The sequence below is a fragment of the Taudactylus pleione genome, unplaced genomic scaffold, assembly GCF_031769625.1.
Source record: "Taudactylus pleione unplaced genomic scaffold, aTauple2 ptg000848l, whole genome shotgun sequence".
In the NCBI taxonomy this organism is placed as follows: Eukaryota; Metazoa; Chordata; class Amphibia; order Anura; family Myobatrachidae; genus Taudactylus; species Taudactylus pleione.
The window spans coordinates 2044731-2071534 of NW_028285250.1; the positions used below are offsets into that span (position 1 = coordinate 2044731).

At 44.4% G+C, this 26804-nt stretch overlaps 1 protein-coding gene across 1 annotated transcript in view; it reads right to left on the reverse strand.

Moving 5' to 3' along the window:
- Nucleotides 1-26804, reverse strand: part of GRIK4 (glutamate ionotropic receptor kainate type subunit 4) — a 314460-nt gene that overhangs the window by 162493 nt on the left and 125163 nt on the right. The window contains exon 2 of the mRNA XM_088458742.1: nt 10777-10910. Within this exon, the coding sequence (XP_088314868.1) occupies nt 10777-10858 (82 nt within the window). The 5' untranslated portion in view covers nt 10859-10910. The remainder of the gene's footprint in view (nt 1-10776; nt 10911-26804) is intronic.

Here is a 26804-nt window from a genome sequence, read left to right on the forward strand (position 1 = left end):
TTAGAGTTAGGGTTAGGCTGCGGTTAAGGCTAGGGTTAGATTGCATTTAGGGTTAGGCTGCAGTTATGTTTAGGGTTAGGCTGCGGTTAAGGTTATGGTAAGGCTATGGTTAGGGTTAGGCTGCAGTTAGGGTTAAGGTTAGGCTGCGGTTAGGGTTAAGGTTAGAGTTAGGGTTAAGGTTAGAGTTAGGCTGCATTTAGAGTTAGGGTTAGGCCGCAGTTAGGCTTAGGGTTAGGATGCGGTTAAGGTTACGGTTAGGCTGCAGTTGGGGTTAGAGTTAGGCTGCAGTTGGGGTTAAGGTTAGGCTGCGGTTGGGGTTAGGCTGCAGTTGAGGTTAAGGTTAGGCTGCGGTTAGGGTTAAGGTTAGAGTTAGGCTGCAGTTAGAGTTAGGGTTAGGCTGCAGGTAGGTTTAGGGTTAGGCTGTGGTTAAAGTTACGGTTAGGCTGCAGTTAGGGTTAGGCTGCAGTTGGGGTTAAGGTTAGAGTTAAGGTTAAACTGCGTTTAGCGTTAGGATTAGGCTGCAGTTATGTTTGGGGTTTGTCTGCGGTTAAGGTTAGGGTAACACTATGGTTAGGGTTAGGCTGCAGTTAGGGTTAAGGTTAGGCTGCGGTTAGGGTTAAGGTTAGAGTTAGGCTGCAGTTAGAGTTAGGGTTAGGCTGCAGTTAGGTTTAGGGTTAGGCTGTGGTTAAAGTTACGGTTAGGCTGCAGTTAGAGTTAGGCTGCAGTTGGGGTTAAGGTTAGGCTGCGGTTAAGGTTATGGTTAGGCTGCAGTTGGGGTTAGGCTGCAGTTGGGGTTAAGGTTAGGCTGCGGTTAGGGTTAAGGTTAGAGTTAGGCTGCAGTTAGAGTTAGGGTTAGGCTGCAGTTAGGTTTAGTGTTAGGCTGTGGTTAAAGTTATGGTTAGGCTGCAGTTAGGGTTAGGCTGCAGTTAGGGTTAGGCTGCAGTTGGGGTTAAGGTTAGAGTTAAGGTTAAACTGCGTTTAGTGCTAGGGTTAGGCTGCAGTTAGTTTTAGGCACAGGGTTAAGGCGCATAGCCAGAAATACGCACATGCGCTGGAGTCCTGGCACAGGAGTGAAGAGACCGCTGACACAATCACTTCCCTCCCAGCATATCGCAGGACTCAGTAACACATTCGGCTGATATGATCATACCCTGCAATGTTATCATGTGCGCTAATATTGTGCGGTGATCGCATTACAAATGTGATCATCAATAACTGGGCCCCTAAGTGCGGAATGAAGCGACTATAATATAAGCTATAGCATTCCAACACTGAGATCTCTCTGGTCTGAAGACGACAATATGTATTAACAGTTGGCTGCACTCAACATTGAATGATGCATTTTTAATATGCCTAGCGCAAAAAGCACAGTCCAGGGCTGCGATCAGCTCCAAGAAATATATTTATAACTGAGTAAAAAGTGACATGAACAAGTGGAACGTAATAACAATTCTACTATACAGAAGGTTGCCAGAGGTGTTATTATAGAAATAAAACTGCAACATTAGCTCTCTGTGAAACTTGGTATGATGTCAAAGATCTGATACATTGTACTAAGCTGTCTAGATGTTTGGGCTTAAGCTGGGTACACATTGGAGCGATGGGCATTCAATCTGACATCGGAACTTATGCCCTTGAACAGCGATTGTTTGTCCACATCTGAACAAGTAAATGAAGGATGGAACAATCATTGTTCCGTCCTTCTTTAACTTACTACAGGTCGCTAGCAACATCGCTAAGGTTTGCTGTGCAACACATCAAACCTAGCAACCGTGGGAGCGCGCAACCGCCGGGACACACTGAGTGATGCAGGCGATTTGTCATTATGAAACGCCATATCGGCCTGACATACTGTACAGCAATGTTAGAAAATATAATGTGAAAGTGACAAATAACCCACATTCTGGTAAAGTATAAAGTTTATCTAGACCTAATTATGACTATTTGTATCCATAGGTTTAATAATTGAATTTCTACATTTCTCAAGCAGCAAATGTACCATGCAGTATTTGTTAATGTTTATTTTTAGGAAATGGGCAACTATTAGGTCAAACAGGACATTAAGAGACCTAGGTGCAGTGAGCTCATAAGAAACAGTTGGTAATAGAAGTATCTTATATGGTGTGGACCATCCACATGCCAAGAATGGTCAGTGTGAGATAGGCTCAGAATAGTGCGGTCAGCACAAAGGATAGTATATGAACAGTGGTTCCCAATGATGAGGAGCGAAGTTGTTTGAAGGGAGGTCGTAGGAAGAGAACTCATCAGAAGGAAGATTGGGGGATTTGTCTAAGGCACAGGTTCTCAAACTCGGTCCTCAGGACCCCAAACAGTGCATGTTTTGCAGGTCTCCTCACAGGGTATGCAGTCGGGAAGCCGGTGGACCTAATCCTGACAGCCTGCTTAATCCCGGCGAGGGTTAAATGACCGGCGTCTACATCTAGACGCCTGTCATTTTACCGACGCCGGCAGACCGGCATCCCGATCAAAGTGATGCCGGACGTCGCTGCGGACAGCTGCGCGGGGGGGGTTAGGTTTAGGGCTCCCGGGGGGGACTTAGGGTTAGGCACCCCCCCGGTAGGTTAGGGTTAGGCTAGGGGGAGGGAGGGTTAGGGTTAGGCACCCCCGGGGGACTTAAATTTAGGCAGCGGGGAAGGAGGGGTTAGGTTTAGGCACTTAGAGGGGGGATTAGGGTTAGGCACTGGGGGTGAAGGTTAGGGTTAGGCACCCTAAAGGAGGGTTAGGGTGGGGGAATAGGTTAGTGAATACTTACCTGGGGACGATCGGGATTTTCATACTGTTTTGGCAGCCGCTGTCGGGATTTGAACCGCCGGCCAGGGGTCAATCATACCGATTCCCCTCACAGAATCACAAGTGAAATAATTAGCTCCACCTGTGAATCTTTAAAAATGTGTCAGTAACTAATGAATACACCTGTGCACCTGCTGGGTGACCTGTGTGTGGGGTCCTGAGGATCGAGTTTGAGAACCACTAGTCTTAGGCAGTGAAACGACATGTGTAGCGTTCCCGCTAGGCTGTTTTAGCGGGGCGCGGCGCCCTGCCCTCCTTCTGGAGGGCAAAAAGCACCCTGCCCTCCAGGAGGAGGGCAAAGTCGCCCTGCCCTCACAGCCTGCGGGTGCCGTTCTCACCCGCGGGTGGAGAAACATGCGGTGACCCGGTCACCGCCAGAGACTAGACGCCGGGCGCATGCGCCCGGCATCTATTCTCCCTTTCTGCAGCGCTTGAGGGCTGCCCGGCATGTCCGTAAGCACCGGGCACGCCCCCAAGTATGACGAAAAGGGGACGCGTCTTATAGACACGCCCCCTTTTCATGACCACACCCCCTTTTTGGGCCCTGCCTGCCGCCGGAGCTAGAGTGAACACTACATGTGCTTAGATGTCTGCAAGTGTGACCATCCACTATCAATATGAAGGAAACCTTAAGATGAATGAAAATATGAAGGACAGATTTGACCACATATAAGTTGAGTATTGCTGCACCTATACACTGTATTTCTACTTCTGTTATGTTCTTTGATAATAAACTGCTGTTTGTTTATATAACCTTATAAATCTGGTTATGCGTATCTGTACTCAATTACGTGATAATTCTTCACCAATAACCGCATGTTATAAAATATCCACCGGTAACGTAATAAATAATATCCACTGGAAACACTATTGATCTGCAAATTGAGGTCAAAACTTAGAAGATACAGAAGTTGGAGAACTGAAGAAATCTTATGGTGATGTTATTATTTTGCAGGACAGAGAGTGTAAAATAAATAGAGTACAATAACCAGTGGCATATTTAATAAAATTATTATACTATATTAAAATAATGACTATTCTTTCTGATGTAAGTCGAGATGATCAGAAGAAAGGAGCAGTACATTTCAGCTTCAGGTTAACCTTAGAAAACATATATTTAAATTCTGATCAAAGTTGCATAAAACACTCTAGCTAAATGTAAGAAGACATGTGGAGTTGTTGCTTTTGTCTTTTAGGTTTTAATTAAAGCTTCTATTGATGATTCACAGTTTTCTACTTGTCAGAAACGTACAACGGTCACGTGACATACTGTATGATTCAGAGAGCTGAGACATTTTGAAAAGTTCACAGAATATGCCTCAGGGTTTGATTCCTTTGCAATTACATGACCAGAGAGGAGCTTGGTGACTGACTGGCTCAGACTAAGGATCAGATAATACCATGCCCTCCAACATGACCCATTCCACCAGGTACAAAATGTTCTGCTCCAGGACTTCCCTCTTAATTTATGTTTGCAGTGGATGGGGTCGTGTTGGAGGGTATGTAATACTTTTATGTAATACTTTCCTGGGAACATGCTGAAACTGCTGGAGAAAGACACCTTTTTTTAGTAATGGCAGCCATAGCTATATCCACAACAGTTTGATTTTGCAACAGGAACACTGAGTTATAGAATAACCTATTAATAAAGTGACAAAACTGGAATGAAAATCATTATGTGATTGCGCCTTTAATTACATTGGTATATCTATTGAACAATTACCATGGACGTGCAATAAATCCTAGAATAAAGCATATTTTAAAGACATTTTCAATCTATTTATTTCATATTTTATATAAATTTTATCTATTTGTAAAAGTTTTTTTTTTTTTCAAATAGTAGAATTAAAGCCCAAATATGAGCTTTTAGTTCAGCTGCTCATACAGGAGCCTAAAAGCAGGGTCACGCATGCGCACAATCGTACCGCTCCGATCCAGTACTGCCGGATCAGCTACGTGTCGTTCAGCTGAATCAGTGATATTTTTTGATAACTGGAAAGAGAGAATTCTACTGACCGCAGGAATTGGAGACATATTAATAAATAGGCTCCTTAACATCTTCTGTCAGACCAAACTTGGCTGGTTCTGTTTTTCCTAAGAAATACGGATTGCCAATCACATCAAATTATAATTAAGTGCGTCGTAGGCAAAGGATGCCCTTTATTCCCTTTGCGCTAGTAATGGAATTCTCTCTGAGACAATTAGGAAAGATGAAGCTGTCTAAGGTGAGTAAATGGTAAAAAATCTGCAAATTAAACACCTTTGTGCAGCTGATATATTAATATCTATAATATATCCCGTAATCTTTTTACCGAACATTCACAACACCTCAAAAAATAATATGGACTCAGGGCCTGATTCAGCAAGGATCGCTATTCTGCTTATACGCATTGTGCTCGCAGCCTAACATAAGGACGCCCACTTCACCTTACTCACATCTGTATACTTGGGCAACATAGCTAAACAATCGGTAACATCGAGTAACATCGGACCCACACGCACAGTTAAGGCAGGTCAGACCTCACTCAGGAATTGCTTACTTCAGCGCACACTATGAGGACTCAGGCGGCGTCTGGTATCGCAGTGGCTAATTTATGCACGCCAATGCAACGCCGTCCCAGCGCACTGGCGCACCTACACTACACAAGATCCCTGTACGCTATACCAGATGTGCAATCCCAAATTTTATCTAAAAAAAAATCTAGAATCTTAAGATCAATAATTTATAGGCAAAGAAAGCAAGGAGGACCACGAGTTCCCATTGTCATTCAATGTGATTGGTCAGCTCGCTTGAAAATATATACTAGATTTCCATAAAATAACAAATAATCAGCCAGTTTGGTGTATCAAACTGCAATTCCGTATCAGGTCTGATTTGGGAAAATCGTAAACATCGCCCCCAAAAATATCTCACTTTGTACCACAAGAAAAGATTCATTAAAAATATGGACTGAAATATTAATAGTCTCTAAAAGTTATTTAAAGCTAATGTGGTTGAATCCATTATTTAGAAAATCCATAAAGTGGGCTATTTAGTTTACAATAATAGATGGATAAACTCAATGATTTATTTATTTTTTTAAATAACTTTAGACAACACTGAACTCAAAAATCATATCTTTTTATAGTATGTTTATCTGTTTATTATGATAAAACACCTTCATGCTCTTTTACTCCATATGAAAGTTTAACCTTCAGCAATAAATTCCAAAAAGGAGCACATTTTTAAATGATGCCTTTGAAACTTCTCCACTAACCTGTGTAATAAGGAACCACCTTCTCGTGGAAACATTTGATTTAAATTCCGGAATACATTTTTCAAATGACTCAATCGCTATATTCAAGCATCAGCCTCAATTAACAGACCAAAATTATACATTTTGTGGTATTGCAAACCAGAAAAAAAGTAACAAAAACATTCCCTTGTATTCCAAAAATATTTGCTTAAGAGGATGTGAAGGTAGAGTGGATAATGATGACATGGAATTGTCCCAAAATTCACACAATTTGGAAAAAGGTTAAAATCTTAATTTTTCAACATTTATATTACACTATGAAGGGGAGTGTTTTGGAGGCTTTTTTGTAGAATTTAAACATTTGTCAACAAAACATGAATATAATATGTATGGCTACTGAACTCAGAATTGCCTCATCCCAGTCACACATCATCAGTCTCATATGAAAAAATATTGCACAGTTGGTGTTTTGGTTAGCATTACTGCCTCACAGTACTGAGGTTTTGGGGTATATACCCACCAAGAGCCTATCTGTATAGAGTTTGCATGTTCTCCATATGTTTGTATTGATTCCTTCTTGGTGTTCCGGTTTCCTCCCACTAACCAAAAATATACTGGTAGGTTAATTGGAATTTTACAAAAAATAACCCTAGTGTGTATGTGTGTGTCCGTGTGGCAGGGAATATAGCTCCACTGGGGCAAGGATTGATGTGAATTACTAAATAGTATCTATAAAGAGATAATACATATGTGTGTAATGTATAAATAACTCTTAATATTTAAATATACAGTATAAAATATTTAAAATAGACTATATTAAATGTAAAAAATACTGATAGACTAAGGCCCTGATTCAGACCCACTCGCGAGCGGCTGTCTGTACGCAAGTGGGTCGATGTTCTGCACTGAGCATGCGCACGACGGAGGGAGCTCCGTCGTGCGCATGCGCCAGACGCGACGAGCGAAGGAAAGTCCTTCGCTCGTTGTGTCTGATCAAAGGGGGCGTGCTGTCGATGTTGATTGACAGCACGCCCCCTTTGGTGGGCGTGCCGGGGGCGTGCCTCCCTGACGGGGGCGTTCCCACGGGAACACCTCCCGTCAGAAGCCGGCCCACTGACATCACTAGTGATGTCAGTGGGAGTGATTTTGGCTCTGATAGAGCCAAAATCACTCCGGAGCTTGCGGTTGAAAACCTCAACCGCAGGCTCCGGCTCGCAGTTTCGATGGTCGCAATGGTCACGACCATCGCGGCCATCAAACTGCACGCTCATATAGGCTGTGGGTGGTGACCCACAGCTATACGAGCGTCCAGGAGGATGCTCCATTTTTATGGAGGGCGGCCCTCATTCAGAGCGTGCGCTCTGCTCAGAGCGTACGGCTCTGAATGAGGGCCTAAGGTTTAAAATGAAAAAACATTTTTAAAAAATCATACATAATAATCACCTCTGACCTGCTTTAGTCTATTTCAGTCTATTTTTATAGACCGAGTGGCCAAATTATTATGCCCACCAGGTAATTTTATGCAAAGTAGCTATTCCGTGGATAATGGCGACGTAGGATGTCTTAATCTGTATAAGAAATGAAAGCCAAAGAGCCAAAAGCCCCACATTATATTGTATGGGCTACAGAAGCAGTAGGACTGTCCATACACCAATGCTATCTGCAGCAAACAGGGTGAACCGCCTCCAATTTGCTCAGGAACATTGGAATTAGACAGTAAATGATTGGATATAGTTCAAGTGGTCTGACGGATCACGTTTTTAATGACACCATGCAGATGGTAAAGATGAGACTATAGAGACATCAGCACAAAGCATGGACCATTCTTGCATTATCACAACTCTTCAGGCTGGTGGAGGCTATGGTATGGGGTATGTTTTCCTGGGACTGTCTGGGCCCTTTGATTTGTGGGGACAGTTAATAGAATCCATGGCTAGAGTTCAAGCCGTACTAAAAATAAAAAAAAAGGCAAAGGGTGGCCCAACAAAGTACTAACCTGGTGGTCATAACAAGATGGCCGCTCAGTGTACATTACATCCAAGTTTAATTTCTGCCATTTAAAGTTTGATTATCCTGTTTACATTTGGTAAATTATCATATCTGTTCATCTAAATAATAACTGAAAAAAACCTTTTTGATTTTTCAGTTTTGAGATTAAATTACGCACTGTAATTAAAGCTGATGTGTGCGCTGAACTCAACGGGATGAAGTGAGGACACCTTGATGGACAGAACTAAAAGTTTGACCTTCTTCCCATTGGTGAACTGGCTGAGGCTGCTCTGTGATTGCACTGATACATTCTGACAGGCTCTCATTCACACAATGCAGTGTATAATTAAAAAATAATTGAAAAAAAGCACTTCACAAAACATTAAAAAAAAATGTCTACTGCCCCTGAAATTCTGCTTTACATTTATTACTGGTAAAATAATTTTGTTTCTCTCCTACTGGTTGAGATAATTTCCATATAACGCAGTGGCTAAAGGAGACACATGATTGGATCATCACCCTATAAAGACAGTTTACCTCCAGCGGTATTTGGTTTAGATTCAATTAAACAGTATGTTCAGAGACTTGGCTCCGTCTCAGTAAAGTGCTGTACAATTTCCCACCTTTGTAAGTGGCTCTACCTCACAGATAACGGTAGTTCTTTACTGCCATGCGCAGGATTAAAGAATACAGTAATTACATCTAAAGTTACCCTCCAGCTCTCCATCAATCTGCTAAACTCCATGACTGCACTGCATGAGCCTATTCATTTTCCTGGCAACGGTCTTTAAATGCAATTGTTCTGATAAGTGCATCATTTAAAAAAAAAGCAAGTTAAATAGAAAGGAATATTTTTCTCTGTAGTATGTTTCAGTAAAATGACACAATTTCTTTTGTATTCTTAATGTGTTTAAACAAAATTATTTCAAAATAGTGCTTGGTGCTTTTTTTTTTACTCATTTTATGAGTTTTACAACATTTGCTGTATTAATACTTTGGAGGCGTGCACTTATGTTTTGATTTAGACTTTCATGCGATTTTTTTTGCATGCAATTTTCAGGGTATGGGATTTTTGCAGGGCTGATTCCCCTATATATTATCAAGGCCATCAAGAGCCCGGGTACTGTGGTGGGGCATGGCCAAATCTGGCAAGCTTGGCCACACACCCTTCAAAAACAATTGTAAAAAAAACAGTCAGCACAGGGGTGCGCTCCAAGGGGGAGGGGCTCGATCTGTGCGATTTAATTCCGTTAATGAATTAGTATAGTTATTATTATCATTATTATTATCATTTCATTTTTGTTGGACAAATCATCATCATCACATTTTGGTGCATACTATTCACCAACATGATTATTGGATTATATGATTTTGTTATTTATTGGATAAATTGGATAATAAGTATTGTAAATACTGTTCATGACATTTAATTTATAACTACGGAAAAATGCTTATTTAGACTCTTTATTCCCATACATTCAACTAACAACTTGGTATTTTGGTTATTTTCACTATAAATATCTTTGCTTCAACCAAAGCCATCAATCTATCGATCTCCAATCTCTCACGCACATTATTTTGTTGAACATCTGTTGAGCCTTCTAGCATTGTGCTACTACTGTAAAAGGTCTGTGTCAACCATCCACATTTGAAGGGAACGTCACTAACTCATAAGGTGGGTACACACCTGATAGATATATCTGCAGATTGACAAATCTGCAGATATATCTGCAGACTGTGCAGAACATATATTCTGCATACAGTCTGCACGATCTGTCGTGACTGATGTCACAACTGGGTGGGAATTTACATGCGGCCGCTCAGCTGAGCTGTCAATCACCGACGGCCCGTGCAGCAAAGGTATGGGTGGGTGGCTGACCGCCCGTACACGCAGCACAATGCCCCAATATATCTGCAGATATTTTGGGCATCGTCTGTGCAGCAGAGCCAACGCGATATGTCTGTGGACGCCATCGTTCACAGACATATGGCTGGTACCCACTGGCCGATGGGCACCCAATATATCGGCCGTTCAATTGAATGGCCGATATGTCAGCCAGTGTGTAACCAGCATTAGATTGACACAACTCTACCCTGTAAACTGGAAAGTTCTGCTAACAGAAGAGGTTGGAAAGCAGCTATCATTAGCTCATGAATACACAGACAGACTGTTGTCAGAAATACATAAGCTTATGAGTTGAAATCAGAAGAGCTACCTAAAAGATGCATCAGAAGACACTTGTTATGAAAGTGCTCCTGCTTTTGCAAGTGCCAATGGAAAAATGGCAAATAAATACTCTAATGCCAAATAGATACACTTCAAACTCATCTTATCTTCCTATTATAGCACCCTCTCTCTCGCCAAGCAAACAAATCCCTGAGCACCAGCCTGTCCAACAACTGCAGCCACCTCTGTCCATCGTATCAGCCCTCTCCAACCTTCTACTCCCTCTCCTCTAAAACACTCTCAACATCACCACCTTCTTCAAAGCAAAAAATTACACCATCTGACTTACTGTAACTTCATTCAACCCTCTCTGCTCTCTCTTTCACTCACCTAGAGACCTTCAGCTCCTTCCCTCTTATTACCGAATCTGAGGTCTTCACATCTCTTTTTCTTCAACCATAACCTGCTTCCTCAACCCCAGTGCCGTCCCCATCCCTCCAATCCTTTCCCTGCAGCAATGTACACTACCACTTAGCTGTGCCAGCCAGTTAAAAGTTCTAAAGATCTACTTACCAATTCGAATAGAATTTGGACTGCCAGTGGACTTCATCAGCAACAACAGGAGGAGCACCAGAGGCGCCAGGACACGGAGCATTGTACACAAATCGTCATGAAGCCCTTCGGTGATCTGGGCATACCATCAATATCTGGAAGACAGAATGGACACATGATATCTCTTGCAGTGCCAGTTTATTTGACTAAGATGAAAAGGAATTGTTCTAATTACTATATCATCACTGTAGTATAAACTACAGAAGAACAGTGATAGTTGAGTAAACGTTTAAAAAAATAAAACCATATTAAGTTTATTTCACATAAGCGAAAAGCCAACACTGCCTATGCAGATTCACTAAATTGATTGTATTTAAAGCCTTTCTTACAAAGAGTGGTATTTGTGTATATATATCTAGTAAATAACCAGATAGGATGATTGATATTTGTGATTATACCAGCTGCCATAATTGTTGATATGATTCCACTTGTGGTGTTATATTGGCTTTTTCCTTGTTAGGGGGTTTGTTAAGCCTCCCTCCGGACCAAAATAAAGAGGCACAAAAAGGAGAACGTGATGGCCTTATCTTTTTTCAATGTCTCAAACTATGAAGCTATAGTAGTTCACATTATCAAAATGAATAAAACTAAGACGTGTTCCATTACAAGTCGCTCTCTGCAGCCACATCCTATTTCACCCACAGTCAACAACTCTGGTTTGCAGACTTTCTGGTTGCTTGATGTCAACTGGATATCTTTTCCAAAGGGGGAGATGTATCAAGCCTTCTAAAGATGTCAGGTGGAGAAGTTGCCCATAGCAACCAATCATTTTCTGGCTATCATTTGTGAAGTTATTCTATCTACATTATAGATTTTACTAGATAAATATTTTTTTTTCCATGAGGAACAACTTGGGTTCATCTGGAGACAAGTACATAGAAGGATAACACCTTCACAAGCACCATTTTCATCCTCTCAGGAGTGCAGTGCATTCATTGTCAGTTATTCCACCGATATATATATATATACATATATAAAAAACAATTTACATTATATCGCATCTTCTTATTTTCCAGTACATTGTGTGCCCAGGGATTTTTCTGCTATTCTAAAAGCTTCTCGAAACCGTCCTACTCTCTAAAGGCTGCAAATCAGTATGTGGGGAGGGTAAGGGTTAGGCTATAAGAAGGGACGGTTAGGAGGGTGGGTGGTGAGTATACTTACCCGACCCCTGTCGGCATAACAAACATCGGGATGCCGCTGTTGGTATTGTGACAGGATGCATTCCGATGGCCGGCATTGCATACCCATTCCGCGTTGAGACAGAGGTCCTCAGCGTTGACCACTAAAGGTTAGCCAGTACCAGTTCCCTCTATTCTCACACACAGCCATGTGTGTCAGTAGGTTTCAGTGAGTGTAATACGCTATTGCTGAAAACTCTTGCGGGAGGGAGATACCAGAGAGTAGTGGCCAGGAATACAGTTCTGGCTGGACTGCTTGTGGCAAAATGGAAGATCATTGGGGAGGATCACAAGAATAGTGGGCAACGTCTCTCTTGTGGGAATGGGTATGTAATGCCAGCTATGGGGATGCCTCCTGTCACAATACCGACAGTGGCATCCTGACAGGGGTCGGGTAATTATACTTACCCTCCCCCCCTAACCTTCCCTTCTTGTAGCCTCACCCTAACCCTCCCCGTTAGTTCCTGAACCTAAGCCCCCCTCCTTCATGCCTAAGCCTAACCCTGCCCCGTTGGTGCCTGACCCTAACCCTCCCCCCTAGGGGTGCCTAACCCTAACCTCCCCCTTCAAAATTCTAACCCTAAACCTAACCCCCTCCCCCTAATTCTGCCCTAAACCTAACCCCCTCCCGCGCGGCCAACAGGAAGGGGTGCTCCGTACTTACCTCGTTCGGGCACGCGTCCTCCTGGTTTCCGTCATCAGTATTTCGATGCCTATATTAACTGCCTTGTCAGGATTTCAGTATCGGCATAGTAACGGGAGGTCGCGCTCTTGACTACATCCCCTCAAAACTTAACAATGAGACTTAACTGAGGGCAGATTGGAAAGTGCAGGAGAAAGTGGGATCTGTGATTGGGAGATATCCTGCTAACCAACTTTGATTTCGCCTTTGAAGGCAGTGGCAAAGTTATGGGCTATGTTTGTATTTTGTTTACTTCCTTTTAATTATATTTTGCCAGTGATTGTTTTACTGACCATTTTCTTGCTTTATATAAGAAATTATACTATAATTATCCTATATATCTAGGTAAACCAAATAGAGATTTTCTTCACCTCTAGAATTGTACAGAGTCACATCCGTAGTAGTGCTGGATCAGTCGAGCCGAAGAGACATGGTGGAGACAAAGGGCCTGTTTCAGCTTGGATCGCAATCCTGCGTACGCAGGCAGTTCAACTGCTATATCAAGCCAAACCGCTGCGATCGCAATGCAAACTTAGCACTTCATAAGGACGCCCACTTTACCATACGTACTTCTGTAACACTTAGCAGAAGAGCGAAACCATCAGTATAATGGAGTACCATGGACCCATACGCACAATTTGCACAAGCCCTGACCTTAGTCAGAAATTTGCTAACAGCCACGCACGCTATGAGACCTCAGGCTTCGTGTGGCTTTGCAGTGGATAATTTAATGCACGCCCTTGAAATGGCGTGCGAACGCACTGGCACGGCTACGTTTGGCCGACCACCCCCCCATCACCACCCAAAAATGGCACTTCCTGTCACTCACTCTGCGATGGGTCTGCATAGCCTATGCAATCGCAGTCCCGATCGCAGTGACTAGTTTGCGCACGCACACTGCGATGTGTATGCATGCGCAAGAACACAACAATCGGCCTACTGCGTGTGTATTAGCAACTGCGGTCCAAGCTGAATCAGGCCCAAAGATAGTAATCAATATACAATAACCGGGGAAATACAGCAGCAGACGGGAAGCAATCGGGAAGCCGACTGCCTATATACCGGCAGCTGGCTTCCCGACTGTCTTATCCCAGCATGGGTGAAATGCCGGGCGTCTCGATGTAGACGCCCGCATTACCCCGACGCCGGGAGATGCCGGGCGCCGAAAGCGGACAGCCGCGGGGGGGGAGGGTTAGGTTTAGGGCTCCCGGGGGGGTCTTAAGGTTAGGCACCCCCCGGGAGGGTTAGGGCTAGGCTAGGGGGAGGGAGGGTTAGGGTTAGGCACTCCCGGGGGGGACTTAGGGTTAGGCACCCCCCGGGGGACTTAGGTTTAGGTAGCGGGGAAGGGGGTGGTTAGGGTTAGGCACTTGGGGGGGAAGTTAGGGTTAGGCACCCCTAAGGAGGGTTAGGGTTAGGGGGGTTAGGTTAGTGGATACTTACCTATCCACGATCGGGATTTCCAGCGCTGTCGGGCTTCCGCTGCGTCGCACTCTGCTCCTGTCGGGCTGCCGATGACGGGAATCGAACCGTCGGCCATGCGGCCGGCGGTATTTCATACCCATTCCGCAGCAGACACAAGAGACATAGGAAGGTGGGGGATGGAAATAAGGGAATCAGTATGATTTACCGCCGGACGCATGTCCGGTGGTTGGAATCCCGACACCATCATCCCGGCAGCAGTGGAAATCCCGATCGTCCTCAGGTAAGTATTAGTTAACCTAATTCTACCCTCTAACCCTAACCCTTAGGGGTGCCTAACCCTAACCTCCCCCCCCAGTACCTAACCCTAATCTCCCCTCTAAGTGCCTAAACCTAACCCCCCCTTTCCCGCTGCCTAAACCACCCTGGTGCCTAACCCTAACCTCCCTCAGGGGGTGCCTAACCCTAACCCCCCTTCACCTAGCCTAAACCTAACCTCCTGGGGGGTGCCTTACCCTAAGTCCCCCCTGGGAACCCTAAACCTAAGCCCCCCCGCCCCCCCCGCGGCTATCCAAGCTCGGCGTCCCTTCGATCGGGATGCCGGGCGTCGGTCTCCCTGCGTATGTCTAATGACCGGGGTGGGCATATCGACGCCTGTCTTTAGACCCTTGCCGGGATTAGGTCCGCCGGCTTCCCGACTGCATACCCACATAAGGTGGGGTACAGATAATATACCACACAAGAGGGAACACTGGAGTGTTTCATACTGATAAAGAAAGGCGTAATGTGATAAATACCTTGAGACTACACAAGTGTTGTGTGTGTTTTATGTGACTGCTGCTGTGTCTGGGTTTGGGATGAGTTTGTGGATTTGGGGGATTGGGCCAATGAATACACTGGTAATACGGGATGGATTATCTTTGACAGCTGGACCAAGAGTGTGGTACTGTACTTCACTCCCTCTAGTCTACCATGGATAAGACCAGCCATAACTAAAAAAAAATCCCTTTCACTGAGTTCTTACTATAGGATAAGCTGCCATTATCATTATCCTTTAGGAGAGCTGGTTGCTAATACCTGCTACTGTTTCCTGGAGGCTAAGCCCAATTCCTAGTGATGGGAAGTGAAAGTGTAATGGGCTGGCCTTGAGGCTGTGTAATATGCTGAGCAATTAAGGAATGCATTATAGGCCTGATACTAAGTCGGACGCTGCTTCTTACACAGCCGCGAATAGCGCATTTTAGCATGCTGCGTTTGCACAGAGGCAAATTGACACATTTTTGTGCATCTCCAGACGATTCTGAGTGGGGCGGGTCTTAGCCAGATCTGTGTTTGCATGATATGGGCGTTTCAGATCGGCAACTGCAGGAACACCGCGGTTGCATGGAAGAGATAGAGTCGTGGGCATGTGGCTAGAGTTCTGAGCTATGTGCATACTACCAAGGGAAGCCTTGAATATCTCTTGCACCCAGCATGGACATGTGCAAGTGCAAGTGCTAAGGACGACAGATGTGGCTGTGGACGGAAAAACAGTGAGCGGTGCGGCTTCCCGCTTGAAGCCATAACGCTAATAGCCTTAGCTTAAGGTAGTGATTCTGGCTCCAGCAGTATCAGTCAAATACATCCACTTTGCAACCAACCCATAATTAGGTCTTATATGACTGATAGGCAACTTGATACAGTTCACGGGCTGCCCTGGGCGGGTCTGTATCCTTCAAAGAGGAAGCACATTACCCTTATTCTCCGTAGCAGGTGCCCTTAATCTCAGGGTTGTTGACACATCTGGCGTGCCCCAATGCTGATGTGGGGGCATGACCAAACTTGGGGGCATGGCTGCCTCTCTCCCTGCATATTCACCATCTATACTAATGCGTCGACAAGTTTGGGGATGTGGTTCTTTTTAGCTGACTGACCCAGGCCCACTGGGCCCCACAGAAAGACCCTAGCAATTTGTACCCACCCCACCCCCTTCTTTGGCACCCCTACCTGCTGTAACCCATATATTTGGGGAAGGTTCAGTGGCTATCTGAATTCACCTCCTACTCTATGTAATCCTGTTCGTGGTGGTCCATTTGAAAAGCAAATTCTGGGGGGAAAAAAAATCCAGTTGCAATACCTGTGCGCATGGGAGCCTGAATTTCATTCTACCAAAAACAGAATTCACGCCTTGGAATCTGTAGATTGTTTTTTACAGTGCCAAAGACAACATTCTAAAACAAACAGTAATTGACTTAAACAAGTAGAAATAATTTATGTTCGCTGTAGTGTGACAAATGACATAGGCTTCTTGTCCTTCAAACTTCTGTGCTTTATTTCCGCTACGTTTTGTTTGAACAGAACCAGCTGCTATAAAATCACAGAACTGCAGAACCGTGGACAGCTCCCAACTGATGCATAGCTTGAAGCTCGTGACATCCAGTAATAGATCATGCTTAATGGGAAAAAATCAGCAAGCGTGGCGCGGTTTATCACAGGCACACCAGGCAATTCACTGCAGTGCATCTTGGTGAAGTGGTAGTCATACTGACAGAGCTTATTACATTTTTTGTCATTTTTTTACCTAAAATTATACTGATTGTACAGCTCTCACCAAAATCATTTTGGCTGGCGTGGCGTTCACACGCCCACACTACAACACTTATAGAAACACGCCCTGTGACTGGTCAGATCTAAATATGCCCATCATGTACTAAAAGCACAGGGAATGATACAACATTGGAAGTAGGGAGGCCAATCCCGGGATTGGCGGAGGGCTTTTTTCCTTTTTTAAACCAACCCAATCCCGGGAATCCCGGGATTGAGTTTTTTTCAATCCTGAATCCCGGGATTGAAGAAAAAAGCCCCGGGATTGGCCTCCCTAGTTGGAAGTAAAATGGGCATACATTACTTAAAAGAAAAATAGGGCAAAAGAGTGTATTCTCACCTATATTCAGAGGTGTGTGGCTTGAGATGAGGCCAGCTCTGCAGGGGTAACATATGTTCCTGGTTTAATGCAAATCATCAGTGTATGCTTGCACCTCCTGACAGGCTTATATATGGTTATGTGCTATGGCCCGTAGTTGTAAAAACACGCCCTCAGTGAGCTCTGACTGCATGAGAACCCCTATTCAGACATAAGGGTCCATGCACCGGAACTGAGCACGGCTCTGTATAGCTGCATTTTCTGATATGCTACACAAGCGGACGGATGCTCAACTCTGCACAGCCCCATAATATGTAGCATGATATGTCAACATTGGATATGGGCACCTAGAGCCAGATTCGGAGATGGACACAAATGTAGTAGCAGATGCCATCGCTCTCACGGATCACAATTGCGAATTTATGCTAATGACTCACCCGGGTCCAGTGCTTAGAGACGGCCACTGTAAGCATCTCACATCTCACGCACAAAACCGGAAACATTGGAAACATCGAACGCAGATAAGGCGGCCATCAGCCCTCATACCTGATCTATAGCACTATGGGAATTATCTGTGCTTTAAATCTTCAGAGGGCAAAAGATGAGTAAAAATATTGCAACTATCCATTAGATGATCTAATGGATAGTTGCAATATTTTTACTCGGTTAGATGCACTGGAAATCATCCATAAGTGTAGTAGTTTGGGTATTTTTAGTGTGTTTGTGTCATTTTTTTATATTGAGTCTGTGTGAAACATACAGTTTCAGCTTTCAGATCATCAGGAACGTGCTTATTATGACCTCTCCGCACTCACAGGCATACTGTATCATCAAATACTGTAGTATTACCGTTATAGTGCTCACAGTGTGTCAGGCTGTAACCCCCTGACTTAGAACCTTCATTGCTGCCTTCTTATATAGATTCTTCAATTACTTTCAGTTGCGGTTACAATAAAGTATAAAGTAATTTGTGATAAACACCTGAAGGGGTGTACACCTTAATGGCCAGTCTCATACCATACTACTCTGCAGTAAAGGATGACAGAAGTCACTGTAGGACTGTGGTATATTTACTAAAGTGAGAGTTTTTAGAAGTGGAGATGTTGCCCATAGCAACCAATCAGATGCTACTTAACATTTAACTAGCACCTTCTAGAAGATAATTGCTAGAATCTGATTGGTTGCTATGGGCAACACCTCCACTTTTAAATGCTCTCACTTTAGTAAATTTACCCCAAAGAGTTTAAACCCTGATACAGTGCAGGTTTTGTAATCGCAAGCTGGTCAGACTGTTTTTGGCATGAGCTATGACTTGTTGCGTGCTGGCCAATCAGCTTTTAGCTGGGGGGAGTGGTTTCAGCCCTCAGACATTGATATAAGAGCTCACTGACAGCGGCCTCTTTGATTCAAGGCGAGCCTGGCGAGCTCCGCACCTTCCCTCCCTGTGTTTTGGTTGCCCTGGTTTGGTTTTTGCACTGTCACTATTTGATGTTGTTCGGCCTGTGCCCTCTTTTCTGCCACTTACTTATTTTATTTATCTTTTCTGGTTTTCAATAAATTGCTGACTTTATTTTGAATGCAAATTACATGTGCTGTGTGTTTTTACTTCCATCATGGTGGTGTGAGGTTTTGGTGGTAATAGTGGTCTAATAAGCTGGCCTCTGCCATTAAGGTCCTGCAATCACTGTAGTTCTAGTGACTGTAGTGTGGATGCATTCAACTTTATAAAAAGCGGATAAGTTTGCAATAACAAGTAATCAGCTTCTACCTATCAATGTATAAAATGTACTTGATAAATGCCAGCTAGAAGCTGATTGGTTGCTATTGGGAGGGGGGGGGGAGTGGTTGTTCTTCCTCTCCTGTCTCTACTCTTCTCACAGTTTCAGTGACCACACACGCTCCTGCGCTGAGCACACTGAGGGCCTGATTCAGTACTGCACGTCATCGGGAATCTGCGCAAGCGCCTGACCTGTACTGTGCAGTACAGGTCCTGCATGGACACACGCGGAGCGGCAGCAGACAGTCTGTGATTGACAGTCTGCTGCCGTTTGGGGGCGGGGACGGCCTCCGTTTACCAAAACTGATAAGTAATGCACAGGGGGGGGGGGCGTGATGCATTACCATATTTGCAAGGATGGAATTGCACCGCTGCCTGCGTGCATACATCATATATCTATAGCCTGCGTGCATACATCATATATCTATAGCCTGCATGCATGTACATCATATATCTATAGCCTGCATGCATGTACATCATATATCTATAGCCTGTGTGCATACAACATATATCTATAGCCTGCGTGCATACATCATATATCTATAACCTGCGTGCATACATCATATATCTATAGCCTACGTGCATACATCATATATCTATAGCCTGCATGCATACATCATATATCTATAGCCAGCGTGCATACATCATATATCTATAGCCTGCGTGCATACATCATATATCTATAGCATGCGTGCATACATCATATATCTATAGCCTGCGTGCATACATCATATATCTATAGCCTGCGTGCATACATCATATATCTATAGCCTGCGTGCATACATCATATATCTATAGCCTGCATGCAGCTTTGCAATTCCGTCCGAAGCTGAATCAGGCCCAGAAACCGTAGTGACTTAGGAAATCTGTGATTTTTGCTCCACAAGATAATATATTTTTTAAACAGAATTTTGCATGAAGGAGTTAAAATTGGTCATTGGTACATTTTTTAAATAAAATTTGCTACAATGCAAAGACAATTATACAAATACATGTACACCGTTAGTACCCATATACAACCATCAGCGGCATAGAGAACAGCGCCGGGCCAGTGTAGGGGGCGTGGTCTAAATGATCCTTTAGGATATATTTTTTTTAAACAATTTTGCATCGTTGCGTGCCTGGGAGGAAGGCGCTGTGAGTCCCTCAGCCCGGCACAATGCCAGGGAGGGGGGGGGGGGGCGCACTCAGGCATAGGGGACTGCTGCAGCACTGAGCCGGGCTGCTCTGTGGTAAGAAGGAGGGGGGGGCACAGCAAGCCCTGGCCTGTGTAAATGGTACCCGCTCCCCCCCTTTCAGCGTCCCTGACAACCATACACAGCAGGGAAGAGGCAGGCACCGTAACGTGTGTAGCCTGCACTCATGAGGTTCTGTAAGGAAAACTTCAATATCCCTGAAGTCAGGAAAAGCACTGTGAGGCTAATTGCATATAATTGTCCAACATCTGTATACGGTCACTTAGCTATAATATAGTACTCTACACTGCATGTCAATAAAAAGCAGAAAAACAAACCTAAATATTTCATGCATTATCTGATCGAACTCAGTGGCGTAATTTCATCCCAGACGCCCGGAGGCAAGTTATAATATGGTGCCCTCGCCCCCCCCCGCCACAGCCGATGACACTGTAATGTAGCATTTCGCAAGCAGATACACCCGCAGTTGCACACAGAATATAGGCATGTCATGGAGGAGTGAGACAGAGAGTTGTGGGTGAGGGGGGCACTGAATGTGTCACACTGACAACAGAAGCTGGTGAGGAGCAGCAACACCAATGAGTAAGGACAGACTATAGATAGACGGAGGCGACAGCTGATGGTCTGACACAGAACCCTCCACTAGTGTATGTTACTAATACTATAGGAAAGAAAGAGATAGTAAGCACACATGACTTGCTTAGTGTAAAGAGTTAAACGCTATCTTTATTTAATGATGAAAGTAACAGCAATAAAACATGTTTCAAGCAGTACTTCCCCTTATAGCAGTTCATGTTACTATAGAAACCTTGCAATAGACAGACTCTTAGTAACCTTTGATGAACTGTCTCTAAATGCTGGATATAAAGTGTAGTGTAAGAAATAATTGAAGAAATATATCAATTCATTATTTTAAAATAGTATTATTAAGCCTAGTAGGGCAGGCTGTAATCCCGAGCCTCCTGATGGGCATTGGGTAGGGGTGTACAGCTAGTACATATCTCGTTGGTGTTTGGATAGGATGTGTAATGCAATGGCCAGAGGCTAGTGCTGATGCAATGTGGGGCAGGGGTCTAAAAGCTGTATGCGCAATCCTATGATCTAGTGAGGTGTGGGGATGAAGGAATATTAAATCCCTATCCTGCCTCGGTTGGCTGAGGACAGGGAAATATACTCATACCAGCCCCCACAGTTATTTATAGGTAAAGTGGTGGTCTCTATACTACTGCTAAGGACCCAATCCTCATTATACCTAGTGCAGCTAAGAATTCAGGGGAATGTGATAGCCCCAAAGCAGTCTCCCTAAGAGTCAGGGGAATGTGATGCCCCAAAAGCAGTCTCCCTAAGAGTCAGGGGAATGTGATAGCCCAAAGCAGTCTCCCTAAGACTCAGGGGAATGTGATAGCCCAAAGCAGTCTCCCTAAGAGTCAGGGGAATGTGATGCCCCAAAAGCAGTCTCCCTAAGAGTCAGGGGAATGTGATAGCCCAAAGCAGTCTCTCTAAGAGTCAGGGGAATGTGATGCCCCAAAAGCAGTCTCCCTAAGAGTCAGGGGAATGTGATAGCCCAAAGCAGTCTCCCTAAGAGTCAGGGGAATGTGACAGCCCCAAAGAAGTCTCCCTAAGACTCAGGGGAATGTGATAGCCCAAAGCAGTCTCCCTAAGAGTCAGGGGAATGTGATAGCCCAAAGCAGTCTCCCTAAGAGTCAGGGGAATGTGATGGCCCCAAAGCAGTCTCCCTAAGAGTCAGGGGAATGTAATAGCCCCAAAGCAGTCTCCCTAAGAGTCAGGGGAATGTGATGGCCCCAAAGCAGTCTCCCTAAGAGTCAGGGGAATGTGATGGCCCCAGAGCAGTCTCCCTAAGAGTCAGGGGAATGTGATGGCCCCAGAGCAGTCTCCCTAAGAGTCAGGGGACTGTGAAGGCCCCAGAGCAGTCTCCCTAAGAGTCAGGGGAATGTGATGGCCCCAGAGCAGTCTCCCTAAGAGTCAGGGGAATGTGATGGCCCCAGAGCAGTCTCCCTAAGAGTCAGGGGAATGTGATGGCCCCAGAGCAGTCTCCCTAAGAGTCAGGGGAATGTGATGGCCCCAGGGCAGTCTCCCTAAGAGTCAGGGGAATGTGATGGCCCCAGGGCAGTCTCCCTAAGAGTCAGGGGAATGTAATGGCCCCAGGGCAGTCTCCCTGAGAGTCAGGGGAATGTGATGGCCCCAGAGCAGTCTCCCTAAGAGTCAGGGGAATGTGATGGCCCCAGAGCAGTCTCCCTAAGAGTCAGGGGAATGTGATGGCCCCAGAGCAGTCTCCCTGAGAGTCAGGGGAATGTGATGGCCCCAGAGCAGTCTCCCTGAGAGTCAGGGGAATGTGATGGCCCCAGAGCAGTCTCCCTGAGAGTCAGGGGAATGTGCCAGAGCAGTTTCCCTGAGAGTTAGGGGAATGTGATGGCCCCAGAGCAGTTTCCCTAAGGATGTGGGTCCAAATGTGCTGCTAAAACAGATTACGAGAAACACTACAACATAACCTAATTGTAAATAAATCTTTATTAGACTTTATTACTTCAATACTTACTCTCTAAAGGGGCCTATCTATTACACGACTTTTTGAACGATCCGACCAAAACCAGGAGATTTTGGTCGCATTGTTCACAAAGTCGTGTATTGGATAGTCGGCAAGGACCAGCGATGTGCGTGCACGCTGGGTCCTTGCCGACCCCGACTATCTGCTGAACATGCTGGTCAACCTGACGACGCCCGTCAGGTTCCACATGAAAGCAGATAGAAGGTCGGTCTCCTGCACTGAATGACGTTCAGTGAACGGCGTTCAGTGCGGGCACCGCACCCGGCGACCTGAAGGACTGAACGCTAGACGTTCAGTTTTTCAGGTCGCGCAATGGATAGGCACCTTTACTGCAATACTTACTGGCATTTGTTTTACGTCCAAATACATGCATTCTATAAAGCGATGCAGAATATGTGTGTGCTATATAAAGAGCTGATAATAAATACGTTTAGGGATTCAAAGAACTGGTCTTTAATTTTTATCAGTTATTACCCACTGCGTACTTTGATTTAAGAATTTGACTGCCTGTAATTATTAAATATGATGAATATTATTATTATTATTATTAATAATAATAATAATAATAATAACAAAAAAGTATTGATAGTTTAGTTTATTTTGATTTCTATTAGTGCACAAATGTTTGTGCCTATATAATGATACAGGGGGAGATGTATCAAACCTTGGAGATAGATAAAATGGTAGATGTACAAAGGTTTGGAGAGAGATAAAGTGGTCAGAGATAAACTACCAACCAATCAGCTCCTAACTGTCACTTTTCAAACACAGCCTGTAAAGTGACAGTTAGGAGCTGATTGGTTGGTACTTTATCTCTCTCAATATTATCTCTCTCCAAGGCTTAGTTCATCTCTCCCTAAAATACCAACCAATCAGTCCTAACTGTCACTTTACAGGCTGTGGGGGAGATGTATGAAGAATTGAAGAGTGATAAAGTACCTACCAATGAGCTCCTGTCATTTTTCAAACACCCTCCTGCACTGAGCATACTAAGACCGCAGTGACCTAGGAAATCTGTGGTTTTTGCACCACAAGATATGATATTTTTAAACATAATTTTGCATGAAGGAATTAAAATTGGTCATTAGTACATTTTTTGTATAAACTTTGCTACAATGCAAAGATAATTATATGAACACATGCACTGTACACCGTTTGTATCCATATACAACCATACAAGTCAGGGAAGAGGCAGGCACTGTAATGTGTGCAGCCTGCACTCATGAGATTCTGTAAGGAAAACTTCATATCACTGTGCTCCATATAAAATGCTGACATTCACAAGGTCGACAGCAGGCATGGGCCATGAAGGGCCCACCAGGAGAATGCAGTGGTGGGGACCCTTGCTTAAGGGGTGTGGTCATCCACAAGAGGGGGTGTGGCCAGCCACTACAGATGCTTGGCTAACCATTAGACAAATCTTGGTTAGTTTCTATAGAAGGGAATCAAGCCCCATGTTGATCAGTGATCCTCCAGGTAACTGACTGTCTAATAGAGTAACAATCTATAATTTGAGGTCTGGAACCTGACACTTAGAAGAGGGGGGGAGGGTGGGGCCCACCAGGGATTTTCCCTGTACCCCTGTGGGCCAGTCCAACCCTGGTGTCGACATGGTTGAAATGTCGGTATCATTTATGTCAACACCTGCAAAATGAAAACACTGTCATAATGTCGACATCTCCATGAGGGTTAGAATTAGCAATAGGGTCAGCGTTAGGATTGCCATTAAGGTTAGGGTTAGCATTAGTGGTAGGGACAGAATGACAGCAAAAAGAGTATGTCAACACTTCAACATAACATCAGTGTCAACATGCTGATTGTTGATTTGGTCAATATCAACATTATGAACATGTTCAATGTCAGCATTATGACCAACGGCCATGTCGACTAACAACTATACCACTCCCCGCACAGTGGGCCTGTTTCAGAGTCGGACGCACTGATAAGAGCGCTCGCTCTGAATCAGGGCCCTCCTACCTCTTATTGGAGAGGTCTCCTGGCCGCTCGCATAGCTGTGGGTGACCACCCACAGCTTATGCGAGCGGCCAAAAAGATGGTCGCGATGGTCAAGACCATCGCGAAAAATCTGGCTCGCGACGAGACCCTGAAGTAGGGTCTCGCTGCCGCAAGCCCAGGAGTGCTTTTGGCTCTATCAGAGCCAAAAGCACTCCCACTGACATCACTAGTGATGTCAGTGGGGCCGGCCCCAGACGGTAGGCGTTCCCATGGGAACGCCTCCATCTGGGCAGCAACGCCCCCGGCACGCCCACCAAAGGGGGCGTGCTGTCAATCAACATCGACAGCACGCCCCCCTTTGGTGCAAGACCCATAGTGACGGCTTGGCCGTCGCTTTTCGGGTCTCACGCATGCGCACGACGGAGCTCCCTCCGTCGTGCGCATGCGCACTAGGGCACCATCAACCCGCTTGCGAGCGTTCAGCGCTTGTGCCCTCAAATCAGGACTGTCCTGTGTAAATTGGGACATTTGAGAAGTATAGGACTCATATTCACACAAAAGTGCGTTTGCACCATCGGCCTGCGATCTAACAAATGACTTCTGATGCATAAGATATTATGGAAAAGAAACATATCTAATTGCTAGGAGCTAAAGTGAACACCATTAGAAAAAAAAACAACATGTGATTTAGACATATTTTTACTTCATTTTGTTTGCTGGTGCATTAAACCAGTGCAATGGTCTATATGTAACACTCAGTATTCCCCAGTAGATGGCACTGGTATACAATGATGAAGTCGTAATGTAAATACAATGCATATCAAAAAGCTACCCTCAGTCCTTTCTTATCTGCCCTCACCAGAAATGTCTGGTTTGTGCATCTCCTTCCAGGAGAACAGGTATATTAATCATCAGTTCAACTAATTTAACTCTTTGTCTTATGTTCCTTAGATGCAATCATTAGTCAGGCACTGTCGGCGAGACCGGAGGTGACCATTTACTAACCATTCAAATAGGTTTTTGCAGTATATTTCCATTTGCACCATTTAATGTGCTGCAGGGTAGGCAGCACAGAAGGTGTAATGGTTAGCATTACTGCCCCACAGCACTGAGGTCATGACTGTGTGGAGTTTGTATAGTCTCTCTGTGCTTGCGTGGGTGTGCTCCAGTTTCCTTCCACACTCCAAAAATATACTGGTAGGTTAATTGGCTCTCAACTAAAATTAACCCTAGTGTGGGAGTATGTGTGATAGGGAACATAGATTGTCAGCTACACTGGGGCAGGGACTGATGTGAATGGACAAATATTCCCTGTAAAGCGCTGCGGAATATGTGTGCGCTATATAAATAACTGGTAATACATAAGAAATGTATTTTCAATGTACTAACTCGGTGTTATTTTAGGGCCACCCTAGATTTTATAGTGAGTGTGAAGTACATCGGCTCTGTATGATTTATTACGTGTCTCTACTGTTTTTTCTGCTTAAAAATGATGATCCCAGTGATTTGTGTGAGCAGATATCTTGTGTGACATGAACTGCACCAAACCTGATAGCTGACTAAGCAATCTGCGCCCCAGTAATGGCGTTAGTCTGCAGAGGCTCGTGGTAAATAAATAATGGGGGGGCGGCCTTCAATGACTGCAGCACTAACGCTCAGTGATAATGACATAAGTACTTATGTTTGTACATATGTACATGAATCTCCACAAATCAATCACAATAAATAAGCAAAAGTAACATTTTTAACTTAGGGCCGTATTCAATTGCAGGCGAAAAACCGTTCTCGTCGAAAAGTTTTCGCCGATGACGTCGGAAACTTTCCACCCAATTCAATTGCAATTACTATTCACCTAAGCAGAAAGCCAATGCATTCAGATAGGCTAAAAAGATTCGCCTCTGAATGGAGGTGGAAAATAGTGCAGTTTTGGGGTTTTGGGTGCAAAGTTGCGGGAACCCCCGTGAAGTGTTAGGACAGTTCCCCAAAGGTAAACTGCGTCAAAAAAAGTAAAAAAAAAAAAAACCTTTACAACACCCCAAAAAAGTACTTTAGTTTTGGGGGTGATAAAGTGGGAAGTTTGGGGATAAACTTAAAAACTAGCGAAGTAAACTCCAGGGGGGTCCCCAAGTATGCCCCAGGTGTTTGGGTTTTTTTGCAGGTGTTTGCGACAGGTGGTTTTTCCAAGATTTTTATAACTTCACTTTAGCAACTTTTAAATATGCTAGCCCCCATTTTCAGGTACCCCAAATTTGCTGGGACTAATTACATTGAAGAAAAAATATTGCTAAATGCTGTTCTTCACCCCATATG